At 31.9% G+C, this 17,819-nt stretch overlaps 3 protein-coding genes across 10 annotated transcripts; 1 reads left to right on the forward strand and 2 right to left on the reverse strand.

Annotated features, from left to right (window-relative positions):
* The first annotated feature begins 5,374 nt into the window (after positions 1 to 5,374).
* Positions 5,375 to 6,598, forward strand: LOC113848879. The gene is made up of 2 exons (XM_027478259.1): positions 5,375 to 5,579; positions 5,680 to 6,598. Exons 1-2 carry the CDS (start codon positions 5,520 to 5,522, stop codon positions 6,280 to 6,282), a joined length of 663 nt encoding a protein of 220 aa, XP_027334060.1. The 5' UTR covers positions 5,375 to 5,519; the 3' UTR covers positions 6,283 to 6,598.
* Positions 6,599 to 7,233: 635 nt separating this feature from the next.
* On the reverse strand, positions 7,234 to 11,345 carry LOC113848877 (peptidyl-tRNA hydrolase ICT1, mitochondrial). 8 transcript variants are annotated; one of them, XM_027478253.1, is made up of 8 exons: positions 10,957 to 11,345; positions 10,805 to 10,864; positions 10,581 to 10,663; positions 10,230 to 10,294; positions 9,747 to 9,780; positions 8,161 to 8,231; positions 7,874 to 8,005; positions 7,234 to 7,765 (listed from the first exon to the last, which is right to left on the reverse strand). In XM_027478253.1, the coding sequence occupies exons 1-7, from the start codon at positions 11,243 to 11,245 to the stop codon at positions 7,915 to 7,917; spliced, it is 693 nt and encodes a 230-aa protein (XP_027334054.1). In that variant the 5' UTR covers positions 11,246 to 11,345; the 3' UTR covers positions 7,234 to 7,765; positions 7,874 to 7,914. The 8 variants fall into 8 exon arrangements, 7 of the variants coding, with proteins under 7 accessions (XP_027334054.1, XP_027334056.1, XP_027334057.1 ...); XR_003502038.1 differs by having other exon boundaries at positions 7,559 to 7,765; positions 7,874 to 8,066; positions 10,957 to 11,282; XM_027478255.1 differs by having other exon boundaries at positions 7,559 to 8,066; positions 10,957 to 11,282.
* Positions 11,346 to 13,256: 1,911 nt separating this feature from the next.
* On the reverse strand, positions 13,257 to 17,445 carry LOC113848876. Its single transcript, XM_027478251.1, has 7 exons — positions 17,244 to 17,445; positions 16,068 to 16,498; positions 15,801 to 15,967; positions 15,627 to 15,707; positions 15,179 to 15,254; positions 14,988 to 15,065; positions 13,257 to 13,922 (listed from the first exon to the last, which is right to left on the reverse strand). The coding sequence occupies exons 2-7, from the start codon at positions 16,471 to 16,473 to the stop codon at positions 13,726 to 13,728; spliced, it is 1,005 nt and encodes a 334-aa protein (XP_027334052.1). The 5' UTR covers positions 16,474 to 16,498; positions 17,244 to 17,445; the 3' UTR covers positions 13,257 to 13,725.
* Positions 17,446 to 17,819: the final 374 nt, after the last annotated feature.

A 17,819-nucleotide genomic window follows, 5' to 3' on the forward strand; every position in this document is an offset into this window, starting at 1 on the left:
GATTTTGCATATGTTGACGATATTTTTAATAATTAATTATTTTGTTAGAGAATTAATAAAAAGTTTGTTTCTTAAAATAAAAATTAAAGAGACAAACACTCTCAAACTTTTAATTATTTTAAATTAATCTTAAAAACTAATAACAATAAAGTTGTTAAATAAAAAGCAAAAGGATGATGTTAGAAATTGATTGAATCACTTGTTGCCTTTATTTATATGTTGTTTGATTTTTCTTACAAGATGAAGGTGACTCTTTAGTGATTGCTAGCTTTTTGTGAGTGTTCTCTCAATCTAACAAGGTTCATCACAAAAAGTGACATTTACAGCTGAGCAGAGGTGATGAGTGAAAAAGGAAATTGATTAAACATATGGATAGAGAAGTTTCAGTAATATATCTTTTAATTTGTTTATATTAATTAAAATTACTTGAAAATTATAAAAAAATATTTGAGTTGCATTTTTAATTTAATAAATTCTACTATTAATTTTTTAATTTTTAATTATTTTAATTAACATTTAAAAGTATATTAAAAAAATTTTAACGCTAAAACTCTTCTTATATGTTTGTACTGGCATGTGTGTTAGGGTGTTCAAAACTGAAGTGTTCAAAATTGAACTAAATTGCTTTTAAATCCCTAAATTATTAAAATAAATAAAAAATTTGTTAAACCAAAAATTGATTAAATAAAAAATTATATTTTATATTGTAGTTTAGTTCAATTTTTAGACGTTATTCTTAAAATCAAATTAAATTACATTTACAATAAATTTATACTATTTTTTATTATATTTCATATTAATTTTTACTCAACTTTATCATAACATTATAAAATATATAGTGTATTACTTTTATTCATTTTAAATTTTTTTCAATTAAATATATTATTTTATCAATAATTTATTATATTTTATTATTTTAACTATCATCGCTTTTTTCCATTTTATTTTTCAATAAACTTATTTCAAATTTTGAATTACTATTTACTCTAAATTTAAAATTTAATCAAGTTTGTGTATAATTCTATATATATGTTTGTGTGATTAATTTAATCAGGTTGTCATCTTTCAAAAGATAAATATGAATGTCTTTTCTATTTTTAATGCCTCACAAGAAAAATTTTAAAAAAAGAATAATATTGATATTCCAAACTAAAAATTTTGGTTCATAAAAAAGTAAAAGAGTCCTGACTCAATTTAAATAAGCCTCTTTCTTTATTATTTGTTATATATTTCTTTATTTGTATTTTATTTTTTACTTTTTTAATTTCCTTTTTCACGATAACAATATAAATAATTTCAGAATTTTCAATACCAATAATTACAATTTACGAATAGATCTTAAGATTTGGAAGAGAAATTAGGATTCTTCACTTAAACAAAAGGAGAAAGTTACAATAAAAGTTATTTGGCCACACATTTATACATGTAAAATAGCATCATATTTATCAAGTTATTTATTTAATAAATATGAAAGTTAAATATTATCGTGACATTTTAAAAATTTTAAGAATTAAAACACTCAACACTTATTATTTTAATGATAAAAACAAGAGTTTACTCAATTGAAATAATATAATCAATCGACAATTTTAGATACTGTTTATAAAGAATTAACAATTTCAATAGTTATTATTATAAAAAATAAAAATTCAAATAAATAAATGAATTTCAAGCACTAATTAGTGATTAATATTTTTTAAAATTTATGTGAACATATAACTAATCATATAGAATTATATTAAAAAAATTAACTCTAAAAAAAGTGTAGATTTTGTTGTTCAGGTGGCGTCGTGTCTTGGGTGTGATTTCTCATTCCGATAGGAAAAGGGTGTCGACGTGTCGTTAATCCATGGGCCAATCATTTATACGTTTTTTCATTCTTTCAAAAAAAGTAAGACAAACACAACCGAAGAAGCGGAGGAGAAAGTAGAAAGAGCATTTTGATACTTAGGAATGGAGTGTAGATATGGATAAGTACGTAAGTGAGGACCAAGTTTCTTCCTTGAAGGAAGCTTTCACTCTCTTTGTTACCTAAAGATAGATACCCAGTAATGAGCTTGTCTATTGCGCTCCAATTGTTTCTTTTCCACTTTTAGAAAATGTACTAATTGATGCCTCACTTCCCAAGCAAATGAACTGTTGGTACATGTTTGTCATATGTTATATCATTTCAATATTCTTATTAATTTTACAAATTTTCACACAAAATAAAATTAATAAATAATGTGTACTATTTCATTAAAATTTAAATAAATATCAAATATTGAATAACATTTATAAATTTATATTTATATAGAAATATAGTTGGTAGTAATTATCTTTGTGTAGCCCGTGGGACACGAAATGGAAAAAGTAGACAATTGTATTCTTCTACCAACGCGGTGATGTCGGTCACAAGCTTGGATTCAATTCAAAATACGAAGACGTTGTTTTATTTTTTCTATCTTTTGACGTAGAAAAAACGATGCATTTTTAGGTATGAACACTAATATATCACACATTATCTGTTATCTAGAATATTGTCAAGACGTGTCCAAAGAAATTTTCACAGATGACTTGCTGACACTGAAATTAGGGGGCGTGGAACCTTCAAATTAGTTTGCTTTTAGACTAGTCAATTAACATTACATTAGATTTTAACGTAAATTAAAAGCATCTTATATATTCCCTCTAAGTATGCTCTGTCCCTTAAATTATTGGACTTTCTTCTAATCTCGTTTGCTTACATGGAACGACACACTCTAGCTACTAGCTAGGAGTGGCCTATCCACATTAAACCTAGTTTTCTTCAAGCAAACTAAATCTCTGTTTTTCTCAGTTCTGATCATAATTAATTGTACCCTATCCAACAGTAACTCGGCAAATATCCATCATCAGCATTAAATATTGGCTAGAAACCACTGCAAGGCTCATGAAACATGGCCGGAAAGAATCGAAAGATTGTTTTATTAGGAGAGATTTATTCATTTGCTTTGACTTTTGAGAGTTGCGAATTTATTTAAAAAGCATTTAACTTTTAAAAGTTAAGTTATTAATATTTTTATTTTTTATTATTATAATTAAATTATATGTATATACTGCATTTATTTTATTATTTTTTTATACTCTTTATTTTCACGATAGTTTTTTTTATTTATTCATTTATTTTCATTTTTATCCATTTTTTTCAAGTGTATTTTATATTAATATATATATAGTTTAAAATATTTCATTTTTAAATATATATGAAGAAAAATGTTATTTTTTATATAATTAATTAATTGATAATAAATAACTAAAATAAGTAATATTCAATTTTAATATTAATTTAATTTAATATTATATTTCTTTTTAAACTGTTTAACATAAATTAGTTAGTTACACAATAGATTAACAAACTATCTATTAATTGATAATAAATAAATAAATGTTATTTTTTAACATAAAAGTTAAGCTATTTATACAGTTATAAGTCTATAATTTTTAACTAATTTTACAGCTAAATATAACTTATATCTTATTGATGAAATGTTGCTTATTAGAGCGAAAGTTTACAATGCTTATCGCAAGGATTTTTTTTATCTTGCAAGTAATTTGGGTAGAGCACGAGTTTGCTCTGTCTTGTGTTTCCACCCACATGCATAAACATTATGCCCACGCAGATAATTGTAACAATGGGTATTGAGTGTTGACTATCTTTCTTGAGTGTGTATGTAGTTTGGTATAAAACAGTTTATATATATATATATATAATGTTTGATCCAATAATAAAAAATAAAGTGCATTTAGTCTTAATCATTTTAAATATAGTACCAAATTTAAAGTGTTTAGAAGAGCTTACAGGAAACTTACCCAAATAAATAATGATTTTGCAGAGCTTAACCCAACCTGATCTATGTCAAACTGTTCATTCAATGCATACATGACAACTTCCTGAACAATAAAGGACTATAATAATGAATAAATATGTGAATATGTGCACCCGAAGTGGTCCAGATACGGTACGGGGGACTGGACTGGGCAAATGGGGCGACAATGGAGAGAGGAGGAGAACCAAATTGGGTGACGCTAATTAACAGTTGGACTGTGATTTGTGATGTAACTCGCTTTATGGAGTTACTGTGAGCGTAGCATTCAAGCAAGCATTTTTTTATTAGAAGAGGGCAAATTTTGAAAGGAAATCGGGGTTGGTAAGTAATTCGAACATATCAGCACTTTGTCATAGATGCGTACCCAAAAGGGGTGTGATTTTGAGTGGGACTCGATCCTCTTCACATTGATGTCATGTCCATGTTGCGGATCCTTTATGGACGCGGTGACCTTAAAATCTCTAATAAATAGAGACATACCAGCTGTGAAGCTTACACAACTACGTCACTTGCTATTTCTTTATAAACTGTAAGAATGACTAATCAAATTCAATGAATATATACTTGAGGAAGTGATTCAATTAATACCCTCACTTTTTATTTAAACATTGCAGCGAGGAATAAAGTCATTCATTTGACACAGTCCAATTCTATCGACCGACTATATTCTTTCTGTTTACTGCATTATCTGTATTTTGTGTTAAAAAGAAACGTAGGATATGTTAGTGGGAGTCGCAGTCGTTTTCCCTGCTCAATTACATACAAGACAATCCTTTCCGACAGGCACACAAGAATTTATCTTTTCAATCAGCGGTATTCTTCAACTAGGTAGTTGTGTATAAATTTGGTTGAAGCTAATTTCAAGTTTTGAAGATATTTTTACGTAAAAACGTGATAAAGAAATTCTATAATAATGAGCTAAAATAAGAAAATTAAATGTAACAGTAATCGGAGATGTAGTAAAATAATATTTATAAAGCATGTGCTGAGACACTTATATTCATTCAACGCAGAACAAAACACACGAAATTCTACCAACGACGATGTGATGTCTTGATATTTCCGTGACGGATAAGGATCTTGTTATAAAGATATCTAAAATAATTGAAATTGGGATATCAATATACAAATAGGGTAAAATTAACCTGTTCTGTTATGATATTACTACGCAATGCCCACAAATGGTTAGACGTTAATTTCATGGATTAGGTTAAAAACCTACGATAAAGTGGAACAGAAGAGAGGAAGAGCAAGTAGGTTAATTAGGAACCAAAACGAAGGGGAAGATGGTTTCCCTTCCCATGAACGCAATTTCCTTTTATCTCTCAGAGCACGCAAGACACGTGACAGGGAAAGCATTGTTAGTTAATCGTAAAGACAGAGAGACAAGAACAAACAGTTGAACAAAACAAACAAACAAAACCGGAGTTATCCGAATCCAACAGACACGTAGGATTGGCGCGGAATAAACGTCAACGCTCGTATTCTCTCTACAACCTATCCTTTTCTCTTTCTCTGTCCGTCGTGTAATAGGAATAACGAATAATATTCGTTCATTCACATCTACTATTTATTAATTCAACACTCGCCACCCAATTCTTCACAAATTCACAATCGCTGAGAGAGGGAGAGAGACGCAACAGAAGCATAATAATTAACAATCGTAGGAAAATGAAATTAGTGTGGTCTGCAGAGACAGCATGTAAAGCATACATCGAGACGGTGCAATCTGTAAGCGCTTAATAGTTAGAGGCTGCGTTTGTGAAATTTTGCTGCAACTCCTTCCATTAATTAACGGATGATATTTATCTAACAGTGATTTTTTGTGCAGTGCGGGGTATACAGAGAATCAGGGGTGGCGGAGTTGGTTGCGGCGATGGCGGCTGGATGGAACGCGCAAGTGATAGCGGAGACATGGTCAGAGGGAGGAGCGATAGAAACGAGCATGGGTTTAGGGATAGCCAGGATGCACACGGGTGGGAGGCACGTGTGCATAGTCCCTGACGAGAGGTCGAAATCGGAATACGCAGAGAGAATGGGAGAGGCTGCCATGTCGCCGGAAATATTGGTGGGCGAGGCAGAGGAGCTGATGGAGGGGTTGGCGTTGGTTGCTATCGACTTCATGGTCGTCGACTCCACGCGCAACAATTTCTCTAAACTTCTCAGCCTCGCAAAGCTCAGCAACAATGGCGCCGTCCTCATTTGCAAAAATGCTAACGCAAGGAACGTTCCTTCACCTTCTGGTTTTAAATGGCGGAGTGTCCTTCACGAAGGCTCGCGTCGTCTCGTTCGCTCTGTGTTTCTTCCAGTTGGCGACGGACTCGACGTTGCGCACGTCTCTTCCGTTAATTCACCGCTGAAGAGTGGCGGTGCTAAGAGATGGATAAAGCATGTTGATCCACGGTCAGGGGAGATTCACGTTATCAGAAGATGAACTTGTTACTCATGTTCGGAGACCCAAAAACCGAGCTTCACGTTCTTTTATTCATTAATACTCGTCTCTTTTTTGTAGTATTCATTTTACCAAAACCTATTCACTTTTCTTTTATTTTTGTAAATAGCAATTAGCAGCAATACTGTGCTCCACTGAGGCACAAAACAAACTATTCCCTTTGTTTTTCTTCACTTTGTTGTTGCTTATTAGTCATTGCACAACACCTCACTGTGATATCCTCTTTGCCTGCATTTGTAGATATATCTTGTTTATCAACCTCTAAAAATGCTACAATGGGATGGCCACTATTTTAAATATTATAATACAAACTAAATTATTTATACTATACATGTAAATACTAAAAATATAAAATTTAAGAAATCGAACATAAATCAAAGTCGTGGTTTACACACGATCACGATCGATCAGAGAACAATAAAAACATAGTGATCGAGTCAAAAAGAAAAATGATGGTGAAATTACTAGAAAAAAAACATCACACATTAGGTGAAATTAGTAGAATGTGAACTGAGATGTCTTGTGGAAAACAAAGAGAAAAACCCTAGAAAAACGATTATGACCAGAAGTGTGAAAGGACAAAGATCAAAGCAAAGATAACTTTCTGTTTCAATGGTCAAGAAAGAAGGATTTCAAATCTTCTTGTGTTTCTAGATAAATGCATAAAGGATGTAGCCCGCTGTTGTAGTAACTTGTAAGGAAATTCGCTTTTGCCGACTCAACTTTTGGGAAGGGGAGAGCGTACGTACTTGAGGAAGGGTAAAGATAACGCCGCATAGCATAAGCTATCAGTTATTGGCTATAGGTCTCCAAAAACGCGTTTTAGTTTAGCATTCCGAGTTCTATAGTTTATAGTACCACCGACTTTTGGTTCAAAGCAATAAGAAAATGATGTTATATCTATCATGTATATGTTGGAACAATTGAGATTGAGAGCAACGCGCACCAAATTTTATAATTTAACATAATTAGCTTATACAGACGGCATTGTTCTTCTACCTGCTTGGCCAAAATTAAAAATACTATCACAGAATTGTATCAATACGAATCGACTAAGGAACCAACCTTCCCAGCTACCTTAATAACAAAATTCCTTGCCCCCGTAGCTCATTTTGTATTACCATTAATATATTTTTAAGTTAAAGCACGTTTTCGGGTTGCTGATCTACAATGACTATAGATCTTTGATCTATCAGTCGGGATACGTGCAAAGAGCCCCTAAAGGGGGACTTGAGCATTCCAGGGAAATTTAAAAGATTCAACCAATATATGATATTTCTATTTGAAAAGATCGTATCGGTTAAAATCCTAGCTACATCACAATTCTGGCCAACTATCAATAGGCAGCCACAAACAACTTTTGAGGTCCTTCCAGCAGACTGGTTGATTATTGGGCTATGTTCTTCCAAATCTTGTTATATTCAACCATTCGGTATGGTAGTATCAGAGCATTTGCTTCTGCACGCTGTAGCACAGAGATTCCGAAAAGACATCAATTGAGAATACATGTACTGAAATGGACAGTAAAATGTTTGATAAATGAATCTCAACTAGCCAATAATGGTCAACTTACTAAAATGATACAACAGTTTCAAGATTCCGGAAAACAACAAATTAGTCCCAGCTATTTTTACTTCTTCTGAACGCCTTCTTATCTGAAAGCACCTTCTTGCTTTTGAGCCGTTTCTGTTCTCCTATGGCAGCCCTTCAAAAGTGCAAATTTGATTAACAGTTGTCAGTTACAAGCCCTTCACCACCAAGTGATTCTAATGTAACAGAAGCCACAAACAAATGGTACCCAGAATAAGAATTATATTTCACCAGAAGAATTAGAAAATATAAAAAGAGAAGTGCTCTTACATCTTAGCAATTTTCTTCTTTTGCTCTTCTGAGGGAGGTGGCGGGACATAAGATGCTGCATCAATGATTTCCTTTTTTTTTTTTCACATTAAATAAACAGAAAAGCACCATTACTAAGTAAAAACCATTTTTCAGGAACAAGAAAAAAACTAATATACTTAAGTCTGGATAGTTGAAAGTGAGGGAAGGGGAATAAAGGTTGGATAACCTAAATCTAACATCCAAATAAGTACATACAGCATAGATGACCATCATGAGGAAGGATGAAGCATAATTTTTTTTTAAGGGAATCAATGGCATGAATGTAAGATTTTTCATATATTTCATTACATGCAATAAAGATAAGACATTTTTTTATCACATTATTCCTTATCTTGATCTACACAAGTACACCATGGAATTTAGTAGGTACCAGAGAAACAGAGAAAAGGAGCACAAGAGAACTGGGCTGTATTAAACTTCAAGAATTTGACCAAATGAACCACACTTTACTATAAAACTGTATATAAAAATAAAAGGACCAAAATTATTCAAATCCTAGGCAAATAGAGAGAGCCTCGTCTCTCCCCCAACTCCAGACTATTCCAGGCCAGCCTCCACCACATTCATACCCCCAGCATTTATTCTTTCTCTACCCAGACTCACATGTGGTCCCACCCATTTCTGCCAGCTGAGCCGTTAGTTATGTCTTCCCCTTTCAATTTTGATCAGGTGCATTGCAACTTATGTTCTGACACTGTACCCCACTCTTCTTTGCTATTCTTTCATAAACTTTGGTGATTTCAGCTTCTTGGGCCTTGGTGTCATACCAAACTTCATTATAATGAGTATGACAATCAAATCAACCAACTCTATTATAAAGGAACCAATGATTAGCAAAGAAAACAATAAGAAATCGATGTACAAAATTCCTCCAAGAAATATTCCATTTCCCAGTGAAGATGCTACCTTAACTCCTTAGAGACCCACAAAAATAGTCAGGACCAAAACTCTTCAAGCATGACTTAACATGTTTGAATACACTACAACAATATAGAAATAAGGCGAGAGAGATGTCTAGTTGTCTACCACCAAGTCACTGTCCTTCCTCCATTCTTCCACCAGTTTGTTCATAAGCAAGCAAGGGGATTATTACAAATATCACATTTTCTATAAATGAACTCCTTCAAAACCCCAATAATAGAGAAGAATAAGAAATAATCGAATTCAGAGATACCAAAATGTCAAAAAACCTGTCTTATATAGCTAACATTACTCTGCAGAAACTGTCTTTTATACTAGAAAAATCCTTTTTAAGAGCTTGTTTGGTTTAAGGAAAATTTTCTATTTCCATATTTTTTTTTCATTTATAATTAAAATTATGCCCTTGTTTTTACTTTGGTTCCACTAAGAAGACAAGATATAAAGAAACATAATCATTTCCAAATGTACCAACCAATGATAATTGTCAAGGACCAAATAACGAACAACATTCTTGGGTCTCCACTTTAGGAGATATATTCTTTGACTGTAACATCTGGTACTAAAACATTCTTTTGAACAATTTTAATAAAAGAAAATTGATATACTAAATTATCTTACATTACCTGAAGCTTTGTCAAAGCATCGTCAATGTTACCCCTGAGGAAAAATAAAGGTAGAATGTTAGGATCCAATTGTAAGGTAAGGACATTGGAAGTATGAATTTATAAGGTTTAGGGCTCTCCAACTAGAATGGTTAGTTTTTGAGGTATGATTCACACAAGGTTTTTATCAATTGGGATCAAAGCCTTACACTATGTCTGTCGGTTGAGCATCGGGGGTTGTAACCCTCACATTTTAATGTTTGCCTTGGACTAGTTAAGAGGTAAGTGCACAGCCAACCTGTGTGGTTGGCGAGACTTTGGAGCATGTGGTGGAATGTTAGAAACCAATTGCAAAGCATGGGATTTGAGTCTCACATTGGAAGTATAAAATTCTAGTACGAGGTTTATAAAGTCTTGAACTCTCCAACTACAACAGCTAGCATTTGTTGCAGCATACATACAAGGGAAACAGACAACAAATAGGACAAAAGAGAAGAAACTAACTTTTGTGTTCTAGTTTTGGTTGAAGAAATCACCAGCTCCCCATCCTTGTTAATACGGTTTTTCTCCTGCTCAGGATCAGCAAAATTAAAGATTATTAAAAGACAAGGTAGATGATCAATCAAACCAAGAGAAGAACCGCACTTGTTAATTATTTAAGGGAGTAACCAATCCACTTGTTAATTATTTAAGGGAGTAACCAATGAAGATTCTCAACAAGCAATTTTAGCACAACTAGACATATAACAATATAATTTGCTTCCAAACGCAATGACAACCATACAACTACACGAGGTTAAGAATTATTAAGTAAATGCGGTAATACAACAAGATTAAGGCATATTATCTCAATACCATCTGTATAATCTTCTCCCTGACCCTGTCACTTAACCAATATGCATTTTTAACGTTGAAGCGCATGTCCACCTTAGTGTTTACTGTCCAATCAGCAGATGGTAAGTAAAACACAAGCATTATTAACGAAAAGGAATGATAACAAATTGAAATGGGGACAAACAAAACTAATAACCATTGATTTAAAAAACAACAACATACAGAAAACAAAAATGAAAAATAACCTTTATTCACGTTCTGGCCCCCAGGTCCTCCACTTCTGGCAAAGCTCACTGTAACATGATCTGAAACCATAAAAAATAAATAAAAAGTATAGTCATTATTTTATTTATCAAATATTTAGAGGAATGGGAAAAATTGAGGAGAAATAACGAACCCAAGGTGATTTTGGGAGGAGGGCCTTCGTTGGCGGAGAGTGCTCGGTGCTCGGCTTGTTGAAGGAGTTGCTGAACCTGTGATAGGCGAGACGATACTTTGTTGTCACTACCTGAATCTGAGGAAGAGCATCGAATTGCAGTAAATAGAATGGTAGGGTTGGAACGGCGTAATTGAAGTGAGGAGGGAAAAGGAGAAGGAGGACAGCGAAGACGAAGCGAAGAAATGGCAAGTGTGGAAGAAGAGAGGCACAACATCTCCTTCACCAGTGTTCGAGTGGTGGTAGCCATTCAAGTATACGCCACAACCCAAGACCTTACACAGGTTGTGGTTGATTTTTCATTTTAAATCGTATGATGAGTATTCAAACTTGTAAAACAAAGTTAAAGTAGTTAAGGGAAATATAGATGATGATGTTATTCAACACTCGACAAATGGAATTTAGGATTCTCTTAGGTGGAAACTTTAGAGGTATGCTTTGGTCATTTAAATTTATTAAAATATATCATTTAATAAATTTTGTTTTTATAATATATATTTGATTGTTGAGACTTATCGCAGTGATAATATTACTTTACATGATTTATTTCCCAACAAATAGTAACAAAGTTTATTTGTAAAAAAAATTGCAAGTTATAATAACTTGATATAAGGAGATTAAAAATAAAAGAAGAAATGTAATTAAGCTATCTGATTTCTCCTCAATACAATGGCATGATGTACAATTCTCAACCACAATTAAGATTTTTTTACTGTATCAAATTATTGGGGAAAAAAGTAAGAAATCCTCCAATTCAAATATTTATATACGTGACTCTTCAAACATAAATTCTAAGTATTCTTTAGTCTCTTTTAAGTGGTTTCACAAAGAAAATAAAGTTATAATTTTAAGTTATCTCTTAAGTATTCAATAAGAACAAATAATATTCTCTCTCGTAGTAAAGGAATAAAGGAGTAAAAAAAAAAGCATTGTGAGATTTGCAACCATTCTTACTCTACGTTTTGAGAAATTGTAGTTTTGCTTAAGCCACCTAGAATAATTCAGTAGCAGTTAATCAATCCCAAGATTTTATACCAAGTCTCAAGTTATTGGATTAGAAATAATCTCACTATGAATCTGGGTACGGGCACCAAGCTAAATTTGGGACTACTACCCCTTAGTTATGGCATAATTGTATAAAAGAAACAACAAGGCCATCTTTGAAGGGATAAGTTGAGTGCTATAAATAAAAGTTAATTTTTTTAAAACTTCGCACACCTTATATAGGATATTAGTGAATTTCTCATCCACTATGCAAATAGTAAATTAAATATAATTTTGATAAAAATTAAATATATATTGAACAATTATTTTTAAATTTAGTAAATTTTATAAATTTAAAAGAGTAATTATTTTAATTGTTAATAATAAATATTTTATTATGTTAAGTATGAATAAATTGAAGAGACATAATTTATAAAATTAAAAATAAATTATAAAAAAAATAAAATTCAAAATAAAATTGAATTAAAAAAGCTGAAATGTTCTATACAAAATAATTGACCTGACATAATAAAAAATGTAATAATTTCTAAAATTCTTCTCATTTAAAATACCTCCTAAAACTTTCTTTTTTAACAATGACTTACATTATAAAGTATATTTAAGTTAACTACTTGAAGTTACCTTATGATGACACCCATTACATAGGGTTGATCCCATTCGAATTAGCATGAAGTTAATTAAATATAAGTTATGCTAACCAATTATTTCTTTGATATTATTAACGTGTGTTAGGAACTATTTAGGTTATATTATTAACTACTATTTTTACAATGGTTATAATTTTAAAATACTAATTTAAAATAATTTATTGATTTACGTGCATTAAAAGTTTAAGCTCAATCAAAGTTTTAAAATTAATCATTTAGAATATTCATAACATTAATTTTTTTAAAAATAATAAATATGATTTTTTTTAATCTTTGATTAATTTTCGTTTGCTCCAAGCCCAATTACGCAAGACTGAATTAAATCCAGTCAAATCAACTAGTTTAATTTTGATTCTAACATTTTTGCTAACTTTTAATTGTAGTCTTTCTAAACTTTTCTCAAGTCCATACTAATACTATTTTTTTATTTTTAATCTCTCATTCAGGTAGCCTTACAAAAATTAGCAGAGTTTCTTAATTAATTATGTCTTTATTCAACAATCATCGTTAAAAATAAAAAACGCGTACCAAATCACAGTAACGTTGTACAAGTAAACAGGTTTAACTCTAAAATTAATGTATAAAATAAAAATGTGAAAGGATTAAATGCAAAAAGTAAAACTTTTATCTACTGTTAATTTAAATTAAAATATTTTGTAGATATAACTAATTAATGAGATCTCAAATTTCACTTTGTTATTTTACACATACCTTCCCGTTAAAGTAACTAAATCCAAAGAGGCATCTTCGCACGTTTTTGTTCTTGTTCTTGGTAGGTTACCAATCTGTATGGCATAAATATTGCGTAGGGCAATACAAACAAACATCTCGTGCGCCTCAGAAGACAACTAAATAACCACAAGCAACATGATTGGCAGTAAACATGTACTGTAAATTTCGTCATACAGTCAGGTCATAATGCAGGCCTCAGACCCTAACATCGTCATTATGATTTCAATGGATACATCCTTCCAAGACATTAAAACGGCCAGAATCATCATACTCCCGAGGGAAAGGAAACAAGAACCACACTAACAGGTAATAACGTGAAAAACCATGATGCAGAATCGATGTTGCCTTAATTTCGGCTTCGCCCTCCTGGATGATATGCACTCTTACCACTTGAATCTATCCTTGCTCTCTCCTGTGCACGAGAAGAACCAACTTTATCTCTACCTTCAGAAGTTGTTCCCACAGGATGAGTATACTCTGTAGAAGGAAGCGCCCAACCTCCTTGCCTGGCCAGCTCAGCTTGTCCATTATTACGCTCAGCTTCTGAAACACCAGAGCCCAAATTAAAGATGACAAACAAATCAAACACTGCCCCTTTGAAAGAAAAAAATATCACTCAAGGCATAGTAAAAGTTTACTAGCACAAAAACAGATATCACTTCATAATTACTATTTATTACAATGTAATGATACTATTTGACTTATATATTTTAGATTTGCTTTTTTTTTTTTTATGTAGATGCGTGATAGCAGCAAGACAGTAAATTTGGAAATAAAATAGATAACCGGACGTATATTAACATAAAGAAGAATAACCCACAACAGATATATATTGTTCACTAGTCATACTAGAACATTTAACATACAATTAACCATACTAATAACAGCCAGACTGAAGCCAGGTATCCTCTCCATACCATTGAATGCATTGAGCATCTCTGCCACTTTACCTTTACTTCTCACAAATAAAGAGCACAAGCTATAACTATCATCAAACACATTTTTTTAGCTTTTTGTACAGCACTACAAAAAGTTTGTTGAAAAATTAATATTTCTGATAACATGATAACAAATTCAGAAGCATGTACACTAAAACACCAAGTGTGATGTTATGAAAGTGATCATGAATAAGGTGACCTCGAAGCTCCTTTTTCAAAGAAAATATATGCTTATATTAGTTGGCTGAATCTTCAAAGAAGTTATTAAAAGAGATCGTTTGGTTAATAATATATTTGAAAATTTAATTTTTGATCAAGTTCAATAACATTGTGTAATCTATGTAGTCCAAAAAGTTTGGTTGTTGTTGTTGGTTGTATTATTTGACTTAAAATGATATGTTATTTCATTTTGTACTGATTTTCTTAAAACAATGCTTATGATATATACTATATAGCATTACTATACAAATTTTTTTTATTTCCTTGTATTTTAGTTATTCAAGTAAGTTAACACATGTAATCCAATGAATTTATTAGCAATTATGCTAATAAAACAATAGCCTTTTGGAAACTTTGGGACAGATATGCAAATGTAAAACTTAATAAAGATATCTGGTAAAAATAAATCATCCACATTCTCAAGTAGCAGAAAGGATGCTGGGTTGCTCACCAATACTCCCACTCCATCCAGGCATATACTTTTGACCACCCTTTCCTTTCCATTCTTCTTCAAAGCCAGTAAGTTCATCTACAAAATCAAACCCAAAACCTTCAATATGGCTGGCACACAATGGTATGAAATGGAGCAAGTAGATGTCATATCATATCACAAGAAACATGAACATCAGATTCATGACATACCTTCATCTATATTGTGCAAAGTCTGCATAGTATCTACCTTACCATCTGAATTAAGTTTTCGAGAGAGAGAATGTCCCTATAAGGTATCAGTTATGTATAAAATAAAATAAATTAGTAAGGGACATAATTCAAAGTTAAAGCCATTAAAAATTTGACATCGAAAGTTATTCCAAAACCAAACCAACTTAGGCCCAATTTAGATTTACTTCTTAACAATCACTTATTAAATAAGAAAACAAAATGAATCAAACTTCTCTTATAAGTAAAAACTAGCTCGTGCATCTCAACTCTTTTGAAAGCTCCTTCATATTTAACTTCTGCATAAGTTGAGGGGCATGAGAAAATTTTCATTTATTTTAATTCCTTAATTTGTTTTATTTTCTTTTCCTATAAATACTTATTGAAAAATTTATCCAAACTGAAGCTTAAGAGAATAATATATGAATACCTTGCCACGAATCCCTCTAGAAATTGTGTGAGAAGCCTCCCTTGAGGAACTATCAGCCTCCTTGCTCTCTTCAAAGGCCACCTAACAGTAACACAATCAAGATGGCATCAGAAAAATAACAATCTGCAAGTCTTAGATTCAATCTAGCTGTCAATCAATATTCTAAATGTTTACTCCGTCACTCCCAGTCCTCCTTGTCCTTGAGGAAGTATAATACGTTCCATTTGAACCCCCATAGCTGACTGTTGAGCTGAAGCAGAAGCTGTGAGATTGAGGCTGAGGTCCAGCTGCATTGAATCTGTTGTACTCATTTCTAGCCTGCAAATGTTTGATCTTCTTCCCTGCAGCATGAACTCAAAAAAATCAGCTTAAATAAAACCATGCTAGCACTTTTGGGAGATATAGAGAAAAAAACACTAATTGCTGCATAAAATACATTACCTTCAAGTTCCTCATCTGGATGTTCAACAAAGGGTTCGTTGCTTGACCTACTATGCTTTCTTGGATTTCCTTTCTTCTCCTCTGTTGCATCCTCTTTTTCATCATCAGAGTCCAATTCCTGAATGATTGGTCCCCTGTGCCTACTAGGCTCTGGAGCTTGATGCTCTAGAAACCCTGATGGATGCATATTTGGGGGGAAAGGAAATCCCGCAGGGCCACCAAAGGGACTAGACTCAAACATCCCTCCAAAAGGACGGGTGAAAAAAGGGTCATCAAATGGATCTCTTCCCCCAAAAAAACTTGAAATTAAACTCCTGGGAGGTCCAAAGGAACCAAATCCTCCAAAACCACCAAAAGGGTCACCAAAGTCAAAGAAAGGATCCCTGCCACCTCCGCGTCCTTGCATTCTGTCTCTTTAAGTTCAGTATTCACTGACAATACAGTACGTATGCAGGATAATTAAGCCCCCAATAAACCATACAAATATTAATCACAGGTTCACTACAAATTTTGTAAGAATAATTGTATCTTAACAAATCCTCATCCAAATTAGTTACTTTTTTAGAAGGAAAAAAAAAAGTTTTGGGAAGCCTAATGATTTAACATTTTCTTTTATAAGACTGCATTTGGAGAATGTTAGAGGATATAATATAATTGGACAAATTACATTTACACCGGTTTAAATTTAAGGAAATTTCATCCAATATCCCTTCCTTTTTTGACATTACGTTTACCTCTTTGGATTCATGTAAATGAATTAAAAATCAGGAGACGTTTGTGTCATCAAGAAAAAATTTCGGTTTAATGTTATATAAATTAGGAAATTTTCGTACAAGGTAAAAAAAAGGAGGGGTATGGGGTGAACGTTCATGAAACTGTGAGTGTAATTTGTCCAGTAAAATGCAAACACTTAATTGCTTCAAACCCTAACGACATTAGCGTAATTCAATTAAGGCCACCCCAAAACAAACGGCTTACACCCACCGAACCGAATATTAAACATTAGAATCAATCCACCAAACAAAATCATAGCGAAATACGTTAAACACGAAGATCGGGAAAATGAAATAAATAATACGTAAGACTGAAAAAGGAGCAAACATAAAACGAACGAAGATCAATAGAATCAAATTCAAAGCCCTAAAATAAAAACGATTAGTTGAAAGAGATGAATACCTGAGAGGCAACGGAGGAGTAGAGAGCAAGAAAAAGGAACGATCGGTAAAGCCTTATCAATTACTTGGAACCCAAAATTTGGCTGATTCCTTCGACAATTCGTAGTTCAATTTCAGGAAATAGAACAATCTAGCGTGACCGAGAGATGAGATATATACCTACCATGCACAAACATCACATGGGCTAACTAAATGGGCCCAACAACCTTACACCGCCCTCAGTATTTACATTTATTCTTTTTTACCGAAAAAACCTTTTTATTCTTTACTTTTATATATTATATCAATTAATAATTAATATTATCAGTCAATATTTATATCATTGCGTTTCAACAACAAAAATATATCAACTTTATTTGAGTAATTAAAGTTTTTAGCAAATTTTAATTAATTTCAATGAATGATATCAATATAAAATTACAAAATAAATTATCCTTTTAATTTTTATTATTTTTATAAATTATTTTTAAATTAAGTAAAATAATATTTTTAATTTTAAAGTAAATAATCATCAATTATTTTAATTTTTATTATTTTTAAAATTTATTAAAATAATATCTATAACAAATAACATTAC

The sequence above is a fragment of the Abrus precatorius genome, unplaced genomic scaffold (genome assembly GCF_003935025.1).
Source record: "Abrus precatorius isolate BTA unplaced genomic scaffold, Abrus_2018 Scaffold9, whole genome shotgun sequence".
Taxonomy (NCBI): domain Eukaryota; kingdom Viridiplantae; phylum Streptophyta; class Magnoliopsida; order Fabales; family Fabaceae; genus Abrus; species Abrus precatorius.

Excerpts from the sequence above, each read along its gene's own strand:
- LOC113848879 (XM_027478259.1), top strand. The coding sequence starts at position 5,520 with ATGAAATTAGTGTGGTCTGCAGAGACAGCATGTAAAGCATACATCGAG. Across the intron at positions 5,580-5,679 it reads ACATCGAGACGGTGCAATCT|TGCGGGGTATACAGAGAATC; the intron begins GTAAGCGCTTAA and ends TTTTTTGTGCAG.
- LOC113848877 (XM_027478253.1), bottom strand. The coding sequence starts at position 11,245 with ATGGCTACCACCACTCGAACACTGGTGAAGGAGATGTTGTGCCTCTCT. Across the intron at positions 10,865-10,956 it reads TCCTCCCAAAATCACCTTGG|ATCATGTTACAGTGAGCTTT; the intron begins GTTCGTTATTTC and ends TTATGGTTTCAG. Across the intron at positions 10,295-10,580 it reads GGGAGAAGATTATACAGATG|GAGAAAAACCGTATTAACAA; the intron begins GTATTGAGATAA and ends GATCCTGAGCAG.
- LOC113848876 (XM_027478251.1), bottom strand. The coding sequence starts at position 16,473 with ATGCAAGGACGCGGAGGTGGCAGGGATCCTTTCTTTGACTTTGGTGAC. Across the intron at positions 15,708-15,800 it reads GGAGGACTGGGAGTGACGGA|GTGGCCTTTGAAGAGAGCAA; the intron begins GTAAACATTTAG and ends TGTTACTGTTAG. Across the intron at positions 15,066-15,178 it reads TTTGCACAATATAGATGAAG|ATGAACTTACTGGCTTTGAA; the intron begins GTATGTCATGAA and ends TTGATTTTGTAG.